This window comes from Scyliorhinus canicula, chromosome 4 (assembly GCF_902713615.1).
Source record: "Scyliorhinus canicula chromosome 4, sScyCan1.1, whole genome shotgun sequence".
NCBI lineage: Eukaryota > Metazoa > Chordata > Chondrichthyes > Carcharhiniformes > Scyliorhinidae > Scyliorhinus > Scyliorhinus canicula.
In genome coordinates, this window is record NC_052149.1 from 220,642,385 (window position 1) to 220,656,925 (window position 14,541).

General features: G+C 53.7%; 1 protein-coding gene across 3 annotated transcripts in view; it reads right to left on the reverse strand.

Moving 5' to 3' along the window:
- The window catches only part of g3bp1 (GTPase activating protein (SH3 domain) binding protein 1), a 59,843-nt gene that overhangs the window by 19,720 nt on the left and 25,582 nt on the right, over positions 1-14,541 (reverse strand). For all 3 annotated transcript variants that reach the window (XM_038796094.1, XM_038796093.1, XM_038796095.1), the window contains one exon: positions 13,706-13,799. In XM_038796094.1, coding sequence (XP_038652022.1) covers positions 13,706-13,799 — 94 coding nt within the window. The remainder of the gene's footprint in view (positions 1-13,705; positions 13,800-14,541) is intronic.

Consider the following 14,541-nt stretch of genomic DNA (forward strand, 5'->3'; position numbering starts at 1 on the left):
TTACATCAATGACTTTGGAAACAAAAACACAATTTCCAAACTTGTACACTATACCAAATTGGGGTTTGGGTGGCAGTCAATACAGAGGATGACGAAGTGCAAATCAGAATAATTCAATCATTTCTGGTTAGCAAAATGTAACTAGTGAATCACAAAGGAAAAATGGGGTAGTTGAATATTTTTAAGGCAGGCGTAGATAGACTACCTTGTTAATCAAGATGCTACGGGTATCTGGGTAGGCAGGAAAGTGACATTTAAGCCATAGTCAGGTCAGCCGTGATTATATTGCATGGCAGTACAGATTAGAGGGGCTGAATTACCTATTCCTGCTCCTACCTACTCCTCGGGGGCTGGTTTAGCACACTGGGCTAAATCACTGGCTTTTAAAGCTGACCAAGACAGGCCAGCAGCACAGTTCAATTCCCGTACCAGCCTCCCCGAACAGGCGCCGGAATGTGGCGACTAGGGGCTTTTCACAGTAACTTCATTGAAGCCGACTTGTGACAACAAGCGATTTTCATTTCATTTCATTTTCATTTCACCGTTATACATTTTGGAGAAAGGGTAGGGAGGTCAATCATTACTTGGAAGGTGCAGGTCTAGGTGGGGTAGAGGAACAAACAGACCATGGAGTACAAATATATCAATCACTAAAACTTATTCCACTTTACCAAGACCATTAAAAAAACGCAAATACAGGGCAGCACGGTGGCACAGTGGTTAGCACTGCTGCCTCACGGCGCCACGGTCCCAGGTTCGATCCCGGTTCTGGGTCACTGTCCATGTGGAGTTTGTATTCTCCCAGTGTTTGTGCGGGTTTCGCCCCACAACCCAAAGATGTGCTGGGCAGGTGGATTGGCCACGCTAAAATTGCTCCTTAATTGGAAAAAATTAATTGGGTCCTCCAAATTTATTTTCAAAAAAAGCAAATACTAGCCTTTATTTCTAGCGGGACTCCACAACCACAGAATAGTCTATTAGGGGGTTGGTCAGGTGGGCAGATCAGTAGTTGATGGAATTTAATCCTGAAATATATGGGGTGAATCATTTTTAAAGTAACAAGACAACAATGTACTCAATGAATGGCAGGATACTAGGAAGTTCAGAGAAACTGAGGGATCTTGGGGTGCTTACCCACAGATCCCTGAATGCCAGCAGGATAGTTTTTCTTTTCTTTTTTATTTTTAAAATAATTTTTATTGAAATTTTTGAAAAATGTATAACAGAACAATAATAAGCACCCCCCCGGACCCATAACAACGCATATAACGGACCCCCCGCAAACCCAATGAACAACAAAATAAATTTAATTAACATAAACAATGACCCCCCCCCCCCCCCCCCCCCCCCCCCCGGTTGTTGCTGCTGACCTAGTTCCCTATCGTTGAGCCAGGAAGTCGAGGAAAGGCTGCCACCGCCTAAAGAACCCTTGTACCGACCCCCTCAGGGCGAATTTGACCTTCTCCAGCTTAATGAATCCCGCCATGTCATTGATCCAGGTCTCCACGCTTGGGGGTCTCGCATCTTTCCATTGCAACAAGATCCTCCGCCGGGCTACTAGAGACGCAAAGGCCAAAACACCGGCCTCTTTCGCCTCCTGCACCCGGCTCCACCCCAACCCCAAATATCGCGAGTCCCCAGCCTGGCTTGACCCTGGACCCTACCACCCTGGACACCGTCCTCGCCACCCCCGCCAGAATTCCCCCAGTGCCGGGCATGCCCAGAACATATGGGCATGGTTCGCTGGGCTCCCCGAACACCTAATGCACCTGTCCTCACCCCCAAAAAACCTGCTCATCCTCGTCCCGGACATATGAGCCCTGTGCAGTACCTTGAACTGGATGAGGCTAAGCCTCGCACATGAAGAGGAGTTCACCCTCTCCTGGGCGTTCGCCCATATCCCCTCCTCAATCTGCTCCCCCAGCTCCACTTCCCACTTAGCCTTCAGCTCCTCTACCGACGCCTCCTCCACCTCCTGCATCACCTGGTAGATGTCAGACACCTTCCCATCCCCGACCCACACCCCCGAAAGCACCCTATCCCTTACCCTCCGCGGGGGCAGCAAAGGGAACCCCTCCACCTGCCGCCTAGCAAACGCCTTGACCTGAAGGTACCTGAACATATTCCCCGGGGGAGCTCAAACTTCTCCTCCAGCTCACCCAGGCTCGCAAATCTCCCGTCAATGAACTGGTCGCTCAACTTCCTTATGCCCGCCCTGTGCCACTCCAGGAACCCGCCATCAATGTTCCCTGGGACAAACCGGTGGTTCCCCTGCAGCGGGGCCTTCACCGAGCCCCCCACTTCCCCCCTGTGTCGCCTCCACTGCCCCCAAATCTTGAGGATAGCCGCCACCACCGGGCTCGTAGTGTACCTCGTTGGAGGGAGCGGCAACGGTGCCGTTACCAGTGCCTTCAGGCTCGTGCCTCCACAGGACGCCATCTCCATCCGTTTCCATGCTGCCCCCTCCCCATCCATTACCCACTTGCGTACCATCGAGACATTAGCCGCCCAATAATACCCAGAGAGGCTGGGCAGCGCCAGCCCCCCTCTATCCCTGCCCCGCTCCAAAAAGACCCTCCTCACCCTCGCAGTCCCGTGCGCCCAAACAAATCCCGTGATGCTGCTGTTCACCCTCCTAAAAAAGGCCCTCGGAATAAAAATGGGGAGGCACTGGAACAAAAACAAAAACCTCGGGAGCACCGTCATTTTAACGGACTGTACTCTACCCGCCAACGACAGCATGTCCCACCTTTTAAACACATCCTCCATCTGCTCCACCAACCTAGCAAAATTAAGCTTATGCAAAGTCCCCCAACTCCTAGCCACCTGAACCCCCAGGTACCTAAAACTCCTCACTGCCCGATTTAGCGGGAGCCTACCAATCCCCTCCTCCTGATCTCCCGGGTGTACAACAAACAGCTCGCTCTTGCCCAGGTTCAACTTGTAGCCCGAGAAACTCCCAAACTCAGCAAGAATCTCCATCACCTCCGGCATTCCCCCCACCGGGTCTGCTACATACAGCAACAAGTCATCTGCATAAAATGACACTCGGTGCTCCTCCCCACCCCGCACCCCTCCACCTCCTCGACTCCCTTAGCGCCATGGCCAGAGGCTCAATTGCCAACACAAAAAGCAAGGGGGACAGGGGGTACCCCTGCCTCGTCCCACGGTAGAGACTGAAGTACTCGGACCTCCTCCCATTTGTCGCTACACTCGCCATCGGGGCCTCGTACAGCAACCTCACCCATTTAATAAACCCCTCCCCAAACCCGAACCTCTCTAACACCTCCCACAAGTACCCCCATCAACCCTATCAAAGGCCTTCTCCGCATCTAATGCCACCACAATTTCCGCCTCCTTCTGCCGCCGGCATCATTATCACATTTAGCAGCCTTCGCACGTTAGTGTTCAGCTACCTCCCCTTCACAAAACCCGTCTGATCTTCATGTATCACCCCCGGCACGCAGTCCTCTATTCTAGTGGCCAAGATCTTCGCCAGCAACTTGGTGTCCGCGTTCAACAGTGAAATTGGTCTATATGATCCACACTGCAAGGGGTCCTTCTCTCGCTTCAGGATCAGGGAAATCAGCGTCCGTGACATCGTCGGGGGCAAAACTCCACCCTCCCATGCCTCGTTAAAGGTCCGAACCAGCAGGGGGCCCAACAGGTCCGCATATTTTTTATAAAATTCAACCGGGAACCCATCCGGTCCCGGCGCCTTCCCCGACTGCATGTGGCCAATCCCTCTGACCAGCTCCTCCAACTCGATCGGCACCCCAGTCCCTCCACCTGCACCCTTGGAAATTGCAGCCTGTTCAAAAAGCTCCCCCCCCGGGCGGCTCCAACCGGTACAGTTCCCTGTAGAAGTCCCTGAAGACCCCATTGACCTCTACCCCCTTCCGCACCACATTCCCACCCCTATCCTTCACTCCACCAATCTCCCTAGCCGCGTCCCGCTTGCGGAGCTGATGCGCCAGCATCCTGCTCGCCATCTCTCCATATTCGTAGACCGCTCCCTGCGCCTTCCTCCACTGTGTCTCCGCCTTTCTGGTGGTCAATAAATCAAACTTGGCCTGCAGGCTACGCCGCTCCCCCAACAATCCCTCCTCCGGGGCCTCCGCATACCTCCTATCTATACTCAGCAGCTCCCCCACCAGTCTCTCCCTCCTCTCCCTATGGGCTCGGATGGAGATCAGCTCCCCCCTAATCACTGCCTTCAGAGCCTCCCACACCATCTCCACCCGGACCTCCCCACCCGGACCTCTCGAGGTACCTCTCAATGCATCCCCGGACCCTCCTGCACACCTCCTCATCAGCCAACAACCCCACGTCCAGACGCCAAAGCGGGCGCTGGTCCCGCACCTCCCCCATCTCCAGATCCACCCAATGCGGAGCATGGTCCGAAATCGCTATAGCCGAATATTTGGCATCCTCCACCCTCGGGACCAGCCCCCTACTCAGGGCAAAAAAATCAATACGGGAATAAACCCTGTGCACGTGGGAGAAAAAAAAAAGTACTCCCGAGCCCTCGGCCTCCCAAACCTCCAGGGAGCCACCCCTCCCATCTGGTCCATAAACCCCTCAACACCTTGGCCGCCGCCGGCCTCCTGCATGTCCTAGAACTAGAACGATCCAGTGGGGGATCCAGCACTGTATTGAAGTCCCCCCCCCCCCCAATGATCAGGCCCCCCCACCTCCAGGCCAGGAATGCGGCCCAACATACGTCTCATGAAACCAGCATCATCCCAATTTGGGGCATATACATTTACCAACATCACCCTCTCCCCCTGCAGCCTGCCGCTCACCATCACATATCTGCCGCCACTATCAGCCACCACCTCAGACACCTCAAACGCCACCCTCTTCCCCACCAGAATCGCCACCCCCGGTTCTTCGCGTCAAGCCCTGAATGGAAAACTTGCCCCACCCAACCCTTCCACGACAAACCTGGTCCGCCACCTTCAGATGAGTCTCCTGAAGCATGGCCACATCCGCCTTCAGCCCCTTCAGATGCGAAAACACCCGGGCCCGCTTAACCGGCCCATTCAACCCCCTCACGTTCCACGTGATCAGCCGGATCAGGGGGCACCCCGCCCCCCTCCCCCGCCAACTAGCCATAGCCCATCGACTGCTCGCCCTTGGCCAGCAACACCCCACTCGGCCCGTTTCCCATGGCGATAGAGCCTCACCCCGACCCGCACCAGCTCCTCCCTGGCCAATCCAGCAGCCCCCCCAGGCTAGCCGCGACGCTCTCTCCATTGTACTCCCGTGAGCTAGCTGACTTCTGCTGACCCCGGCAGCTCCCGCCCTAACTCCGAACCCATCCGATATGGGGTCCCCCCACCCGGCAGCAGCTCCTTGGCACCGCTCCAGCGCTGGAAAACGGAACTGATATCCACGCCCTTTGCCTCCAGCTCCACCCCCCTCGTCCCGCAGCACGGGAAACCAGAGGAAAGCCCGCACTTTCCCACTGCCCCACCCCACCCCCTCAACGCAGCTCCCAAGTAGCAGTCCCAACCCATCCACCAACCCCGTATAAACAAAAAAAAACAACCACAGACCCCAACACCCTCCTTAAAACACAAAACCATAACCAGCACCATCCAAAAGCAGAAAAAAAAATAGCCAGCAACAGCATCAACAGTGATACAACCCCCACAGTCCCCAATCCCTAGTTCGAGTCCAACTTTCCAGCCTGCAGAAAGGGCCACGCCTCCTCCAGGGACTCAAAATAGTGATGCTGGTCCTTGTGGGTGACCCACAAGCGCGCAGGCCGCAGCATGCCGAATTTCACCTGCCTGCTGTGGAGCACTGCCTTTCTTCCGGTTGAACCTGGCTCTCCGCTTGGCCACCTCCGCACTCCAGTCCTGGTAGATGCGCACTACCAAATTCTCCCACTTGCTGCTCCTCACCTTGTTGGCCCATCGCAGCACACTCCCAGTCACTGAACCGATGAAACTGCACCAGCACCGCCCGCGGGGGTTCATTCGCCTTAGGCCTCCTGGCCAGTACTCTGTGGGCCCCCTCCAGCTCCAGGGGCAGATGGAAAGATCCTGCCCCCACCAGCGAGTTCAGCATCACGGCCACATAAGCCGGCAGGTCCGACCCCTCCAGCCCCTCCGCGAGGCCCAGGATCCGTAAGTTTTTCCTCCTTGACCGAAACTCCATCTCTTCAAAACAGTCTTGCCACTTTTTGTGGAGCGCCTCGTGCATCTCTACCTTCCCCACGAGGGCCGAGACCTCAACCTCACGCTCAGATGCCTGCTGCTGCAACTCAAGGATCGCTGCACCCTAGGTTGTCTGGGTCTCCAGCAGCTTACTTGTCATAACCTTCAGAGAGTCCAGCAACTCCACTTTCAGCTCCGTAAAGTAGCGCAAAAGGGCCGCCTGCTGCTCCTCCGCCCACTGCCTCCACTCCTCGGGGGCTCCACCGGCCGCCATTTTGTTCACCTTCCCCCGCTTTTCCAGGGGAGCCGCCGCCGTTTTTTTCCTCGCCCCACTCCGGGTCCGCACCATAAATCCCGGGGGGTATTGCTCCAGACCCCTTTACACACCGGGAATCGTCGAATCAGCGCCGTTTTGGGCCCTTAAAAGAGCCCACAAGTCCTACGAAAGCGGGAGCTGCCGAACATGCAGCTTAGCTCCGCATTGCCGCCACCGGATGTCGCAGTTTTTTTTAAAACAAACAATTTTATTGAGGTAGATTTTGGCATTGTAAACAGTTACATAGAACATAGAACAGTACAGCACAGAACAGGCTCTTCGGCCCTCGATATTGTGCCGAGCAATGATCACCCTACTCAAACCCACGTATCCACCCTATACCCGTAACCCAACAACCCCCCCCATACCTTACTTTTTAGGACACTACGGGCAATTTAGCATGGCCAATCCACCGAACCAGCACATCTTTGGACTGTGGGAGGAAACCGGAGCACCCGGAGGAAACTCACGCACACACGGGGAGGACGTGCAGACTCCGCACAGACAGTGACCCAGCCGGGAACCGAACCTGGGACCCTGGAGCTGTGAAGCATTTATGCTAACCACCATGCTACCGTGCTGCCCTTACAGACATCAACAGAAAAGAAAGCAAAAAAGGCAAAAATGTATAAACATCCACGTACATTCAATACTTCAGTCGTAACCTACTGCACAAGCCCGCTCCTCTCCCACTGGTGCTACCCGCCAATTTATCCCTCCTACTCTACTCTACCCCCCCGCCCCATCCCATCCCTCTGCTGACGCTGACTCTCCCGCAAAGAAGTCAATGAATGGTTGCCACCTTTGGGCGAACCCCTGTACAGATCCCCTCAAGGCGAACTTAATTTTTTCCATGCCACAACTCAGTCTTCGGGGGCTTTGAGTCCCTCCACGCCAATAGTATTAGTTGCCGGGCTATCGGGAAGCAAAGGCCAAAACATCGGCCTCTTTCTCACCCTGGACTCCCGGGTCTTCCGAAACCCCAAATATTGTCACCCCTGGACCCATCGCCACCCTTGTTTTTAGCACCCAGGACATGATCCCCGCAAATCCCTCCCAGTATCCCCTAAGCATCGGGCAGGCCCAAAACATGTGTGCGTGGTTCGCTGGTCCTCCTGCGCACCTAGCGCATTTGTCCTCTACCCCAAAGAATTTGCTCATCCGAGCCACCGTCATGTGGGCCCGGTGAACGACCTTAAATTGAATCAGGCCGAGCCTGGCACATGTCGCGGTCGAATTTACCCTACTCAGGGCTTCTGCCCACAGCCCGTCCCCCATTTCCCCGCCTAGCTCCTCCTCCCATTGAGTTTCAGCTCCTCCGTCTGGGACCCTTCCTCCGACAAGAGCACCGTATAGATATCAGAGACTCTACCCTCCCCTTCTTCCCCCCTAGAGACTATTCTGTCTTGGATCCCCATTGGCGGGAGGCGTGGGAAGGATGGGACCCTGCGGACAAAGTCCCGCAACTGTAGGTACCTAAAATCATTTCCCCTTCCCAGACCAAATTTCTCCTCCAAGCTCCTCAAACTCGCAACACTCCCTTCATATCGCCCACCCTCCCCACCCCGCCCGCCGCCATGCTCGAAACCCCCCATCCATACTCCCGGGGGCAAACCGATGGTTGTCGCAGATTGGCGCCCAGACCGACGTCCCCATCTCCCCTACATGCCTCCTCCACTGGCACCATATCCACAGGGTCGCCACCACTACCAGGCTGGTGGAGTACCTGGCCGGCAGCAGCTGTAGAGGAGCCGTGACCAGGACTGCCAAGCTGGAGCCCCTGCACGAAGCCGCCTCCACCCGCTCCCAGATAGACCCCGTACCCACCATCCACTTCCTTATCATAGCGATGTTGGCCGCCCAGTAATAATTAGTCAGACTCGGCAAAGCCAGCCCTCCCTCACTGCGGTTCATCTCCAGCATCGCCTTCTTCACCCGCGGGGATTTTCCCGCCCAGACAAAGCTCATGATCATCCTGTTAACCCCTTTGAAGGACTGAGGGATAAAGATCGTGAGGCACTGAAAAATAAACAGGAATCTAGGGAGGATTGTCATCTTTACAGTCTGCAACCAATCTAAATGGTAGCCCTCTTAATCTGTTCTCCTGGCCCCTTGCCTGTACAACAAACATTTCACTCGGCCATATTTAATTTGTATCCTGAGAACTGGCCGAACTTCCTCAACATTCCCAGTACACTTCACATCCCGGCCACTGGGTCCGACACGTACAGGAGCAGGTCGTCCGCATAAAGAGAGACCCTATGTTCTACCCTGCCCCTCACCATCCCCTTCCATCCCTCTGCGGCTCTCAGCGCAATCGCCAGCGGCTCTATGGCCAGTGCAAACAGCAGCGGGGAGAGCGGGCAGCCCTGTCTGGTCCCACGATACAGCCTAAAGTACTCTGACACTTCTCGGTTTGTCCTGACGCTGGCCTTTGGGGCCTGATATAATAATTTGATCCAATTCACCAGTCCCTCCCCGAACCCAAACCGTCCGAGCACCTCCCATAGATAGTCCCACTCCACCCGGTCAAAGGCCTTCTCGGCGTCCATCGCTACCACTACCTCCACCTCCCTGCCCGCCGGGGGCATCATTGTCACATTAAGTAATCTTCTCAAGTTGGCCGACAGCTGCCTACCTTTCACGAACCCAGTTTGGTCCTCCTCAATCACCTCCGGTACGCAGTCCTCAATTCTAACCACCAGTACCTTTACCAGGAGCTTGGCATCAACATTAATCAGGGAGATTGGCCCACCAACTCAGAGAACTTCCTATAAAACTCTACTGGGTATCCATCCGGCCCGGGGGCTTTCCCCGCCTGCATGGCCTTTAGGCCCCCCAATACCTCCTCCACTCTAATCGGGGCCCCCAGCTCATCCACTCAACCTACTGTTGAGAATGTTAACCCGTCCAGAAACCTTTTGATCTCCTCCGGTTCTTCCGGCGGCTCCGAAGTATACAGCTTGAGATAGAAGTCCAGGAATACCTTATTCAATCCTGCCGTGTCCTCCACTCTGCATCCATCCCCATCCATCACTCGACTTATTTCTCTGGCCGCCTCCCTCTTCCTGAGTTTCTGCGCTAACAGTCTGCTAGCCTTTTCCCCATGCTCATACACCATGCCCCTCGCCTTTCTAAGCTGTTCCACGGCCCTACTCGTGGATAGCGCCCCAGTTCCGCCTGTAGTCTCTGCCTCTCCCTGAGTAAAACCTCCCTCAGGGACTCCGCGTGCTCCTCATTTATCCGACCCATTTCCCTGACCAATCTATCCATCTCTGCCCTGTCTGCCTTGGCTCTGTGGGCCCCAATTGAGATCAGCTCCCCCCCGCACTACTGCCTTTAGCGCCTCCCACAGGGTCACCGCTGAGACCTCCCCCATATTATTCACCTACAAGTAATTTTGCATACACCTCCGAAGCCTCTCACAGATCCCCTCCTCCGACAGCAGTCCCACGTCTAGCTTCCATTGCGGGCGTTGGTAGTTCGCCCCCCCCCCGATCTGCAGGTCTATCCAGTGCAGGGCATGGTCCGAGATAGTGATTATCGAATATTCCATGTTCTTTACCTCCCCTATACAATCCCTGCTTAGTACAAAGAAGTCTATCCTAGAATATACTTTATGGACGTGCAAGTAAAACGGGTAGCCCCTTCCTGTCGGCTGTCTGGCTCTCCAGGGGTCCACCGCCCCCATTTGCTCCATAAACCCTTTCAGCTCCCTTGCAATTGCTGGGAGTCTAGTCGTTCTGGAACACGATCGATCCAAAGCCGGATCAAGGACCATGTTAAAGTCCCCCCCATTATTAGCCTACGAGAGTCCAGCTCCGGGATCTTCCCCAGCACTCTTTTAATGAAGTCCACGTCGTCCCAGTTAGGGGCATATATATTCACCAGCACCACACTTCTCCCCTCCAGTCTGCCCCATACCATCAGGTATCTGCCCCCCCTGTCTGCCCTCCGCCTCAAATTGCACCCGTTGTTGATCATGATTGCCACCCCCTGAACTTCGAGTCCAAGTCGAAGACCTGGCTAATCCAGCCATTCCTTAGCCTAGTCTGGTCAGACACTTTCAAATGTGTCTCCTGCAACATAATTACGTCCGCCCTCAGATGCACGAACACCCGCGCCCTCTTAACCGGCCCATTCAGTCCCCTGAAATTCCAGGTGATCAGCCTGGTTGGGGGGAACAACCCCCCCCCCCGCAAAACCCGGTCAGCCATGGCCTTTCTCGCGCCATTCTTGGACCGCCTCTTGGCTGCCTCCACCCTCGACCTCCTTTCCAGTGCCTATTTCAAATCCCTCCCACGTCAGCAGAACAACCCCCCCCCCCTCACCACCTAGCAACATCCCCCGATACCCCCACCCCTGCCATCCACTGGCTATGATCTCCCCCTACCCGACTCCCTTGACTAGCCAATCTGCTAGCATGGTGACTCATCACTCCAGCGCCCACCTGTCTTATTCCCATTGTTTCCCCGTCCTCATCCCCACTTCCCGGCACCCCATCCCCCTCTCCAACCCACTGGAGCAAACTCCCTAGCACAGGAAGGCATGAACATCAATAAAACAAAACCCCCCCCCCAACCCACATCCTAGCCCCCCTAGCTGACCGCCCCCCCTTAGTTACCGTGCCGGCTCCAGTGTCCCCCGCGAGCCGCACAAAAAGTAAAAATCCGCCCGAAAAGGAAAAAACAGAAAAAAGAGGAAGACGACAAAAACATAAGAAAAAAAAAGTGTCCAAAACAAAGGAAAGAGTCCCAAATGTTCCGCTTGGCACCTTTGACCCAGCAAACCATTGAACAGCAGTCCAGGCCCGTTCAGCGTACCTTCATACAGTAGTTCTCGGGCCCTGATCCCTCGCAAAGTCCATCGCTTCTTCAGGCTCGGAGAAGTAGTGGTGTTGACGCTGGTGCGTGACCCATAGACGAGCCGGGAACAGCAGACCAAACTTCACATGCTTCTTGAACAGCACCTCCTTGACTTGTTTAAAGGCTGCTCGCCACCGAGCCATCTCCTGGCTTAGGTCCTGGTAAATACGGAGGACACTGTTGTTCCACGTGCTGCTCCTGGCGCTCTTTGCCCACCGCAGCACCCGCTCCTTGACCACGAACCTGTGGAACCCAATCACCATCGGCCGCCCCTGCCTCGCCTGCACTCTGTATGCCCCCTCCAGCTCCGGCGGTCGCGGAAAGGCTTCAGCCCCCATCAGCTGCATCAACAAGTCTGCTACAAACGCTGTGGCATCAGCTCCCGCAGCCCCCTCCGGGAAGTCGACCATCCTCAAGATTGTTCCTGCAGGCTCTATTCTCCAGCTCCTCCACTCTGTCTGGCAGTCTTCTTTGCCGCTCCTTCAGCCCGTCAACTTCTAGCGCCGCGACCATCGGCGCATCCGCCTGCTCCTCCACCGCCTCTCCCAGCTCCTTAACTTTAACACCTTGCGCATCCAGCCTATGGTTCAGCTGATCCACTGCCTTCTGGAGTGGGTCCAAGCTGTCCCGCTTCAACGCTTCAAAACTAGTTTTCATTACCTGGAGCATGTTATCCAGCGCCTGCTGGATTGCTGAGTCCAAGGTCCGTGTGTCCGCCATCTTAAGTTCCAGGTCAGTTTCCTCAGCTCCTTGTCTTTGTCCCTTTTTCTCTCTTTTCTTCTGCCTCCTGGACTCCCGTGGTTCCATGTGCCCCCGCCCGCTCTTCAGTACTTTCACGGCCGCCTTCCTACTGCTCCGTGGCCCCGCTATCACGAGAAATCAGCCCCTAAAGCCCCGCCGGAGTGAGAGCCCGCCGAATGTGCGGCTCACTTGGACATCGCCGCCACCGGAAGTGACAATAGCATAGTTTAGACACATGGGACACTAGCATTTATCAGCCGTGGCATAGATTATAAGTGCAGGAATATTATGTTGGAGCTGTTCAAACTTTGGTTTGGTCACAGCTGGAGTAGTGTGTGTAGATTTGGTCGCTTCACTATAGGTGAAGGATGTAATTGTACTGGAGAGGATGCAGAGGAGATTCACCGGGATGTTTCCTGGGATAAAGCATTTCAGCTATGAAGAGCGGCTGGATATGCATGGGTTGATTTCTTTAAAGTGGAGATATTAGAATTTACAGTGCAGGAGACCATTCGGCCCAACGTGTCTGTACTGGCCCTTGGAAATAGCTAGCACCCTACTTAAGGCTGAGGTGGGAGCGGATTGAGGTGTATGAGGTCGAGGGGCATGGAAAGGGTATATAGGAAGCAGCTGTTCCTTTTAGTTGAAGGGTTAATAACAAGGGGGCATAATTTTAAGTTGAGGGGCAGGAGGTTTAATGGGGATTCGAGGAAAGGTTTTTGGACCCAGAGGGTGGTGGGAGTCTTGAATCCACTTCCTGTGAGGATAGTAGAGGATAGTAGAGGCGGAAAACCACTGAGGACCCGGGTTTGATCCCGACCCCGGGTCACTGTCTGTGTGGAGTTTGCACATTCTCCCAGTTTCTGAGTGGGTCTCACTCCCACAACCCAAAAATGTGCAGGGTAGGTGGATTGGACACGCCAAATCGCCCCTTAATTGGGGGTAAAACATTGGGTACTCTAAATTATTTTTTTTTAAAAGATCGTTCCATACATGAAAAACATAGGACATATTATAAATACATAGACACCAGGTGAAACATATGGAGTATAGTGCTACAACAGTAGAAGATTCGTAGAGAGATCGGTTCAGTCCATAAGAGGGTCATTCAGGAGTTTGGGAACAGCAGGGAAGAGGCTGTTTTTGAATCTGTTAGTGCATGTTCTCAGATTTTTCTATCTTCTTCCCGATGGAAGAGGTTGGATTAGAGAATAACACAGGTGGGAGGGGTCTTTAATTATGCTGCCCACTTTCCCACGGCAGCGGGATATGTAGAGTCAATGGATGGGAGGCAGGTTCGCATAATGGACTGGGCTTTGACTTTCTCATGGTCTTGGGCCGAGCGGCTGCCATGCCAAGTAAGTGGTTGAAGCAAATAATATAGATGCATTTGAAACCCGATAAGCATATGAAGAGAGTAGATAGTTACAATGATAAATGAATAAAAGATGGGAGGAGGTTTGAATGGAGCAGAAATACTGGCATAGACTGATTGGGCCAAATAGCCTGTTCCTGTGCCGTATATCCCATGTAATCCAATGTCCCAAACACAAATACTCAACGCCTCTAAACAACTTTTAAAAAAAGACAAGCTAAGGCAACGAACATTCCTCTACCTCACAGTTGCATCGTAGTAAACCCCACTGTCATCTTGGGCAGCTTCTGGTGACGGCTGACGCTCTTCAGGTTCCTCGACTTCTTCCTCAGACTCTGCAATAAATAAACCAATATGTAATTCTAGTTTCACCACACAAACCCTCATCCTAATGCCCAGAGACAACATGTCCATAGAGTTTGCACAATGCCCACATCTGTCCCTTAAAGAACTGCTTGCAATTATATAGTGCTTTTAATGCAGTGAAATGCACGCCAGGGGACTCTACAGAAGTATTAAAAAACAAAATATGACTGTAAAAAAGAGATGAGGGAAGTTGACAAAAAGGGAGAGAAGCTCCAGGATGTGAGCCATGATTTGATAGATAAAAACAGGACCAGGTGAGTATAGTCTCACCCAGCTGGCGACAGCAGAGCATTGGTGGACGATTTGGTCAATGATGAAAATGTCAGGGAGGAGCTATTTACGAGTCAGTCACATAGGATATATTTTCTTATGCTGACATTTTAATACAACAGCAAGGGAGTAAACATGATTGGAGGGATTCAAGCCTAGTTTTCAGAAAAGCGGGCACTGATTTAGATTACAGCATGGTCAAGGATCTTTGAGGGATATGGGAAGTTGGAGATGTGGTCAAAGGTTGGTGTTCTGAGGGGAGGAGTGATGGCTGCAGATTTGAAGGAGGATCACAGTTAGTGAGAAGAGAGAACCATTAACAATATTAACAGAGACAGGATGGGTGGTCAACAATTTAATGCGAATAGGGTTGAGGGAGCGGCAGCCGAGTCTTGTAGGCATGATGAGCTCAGCAACGGTATGAAGAAAAGTAGTAGAGAA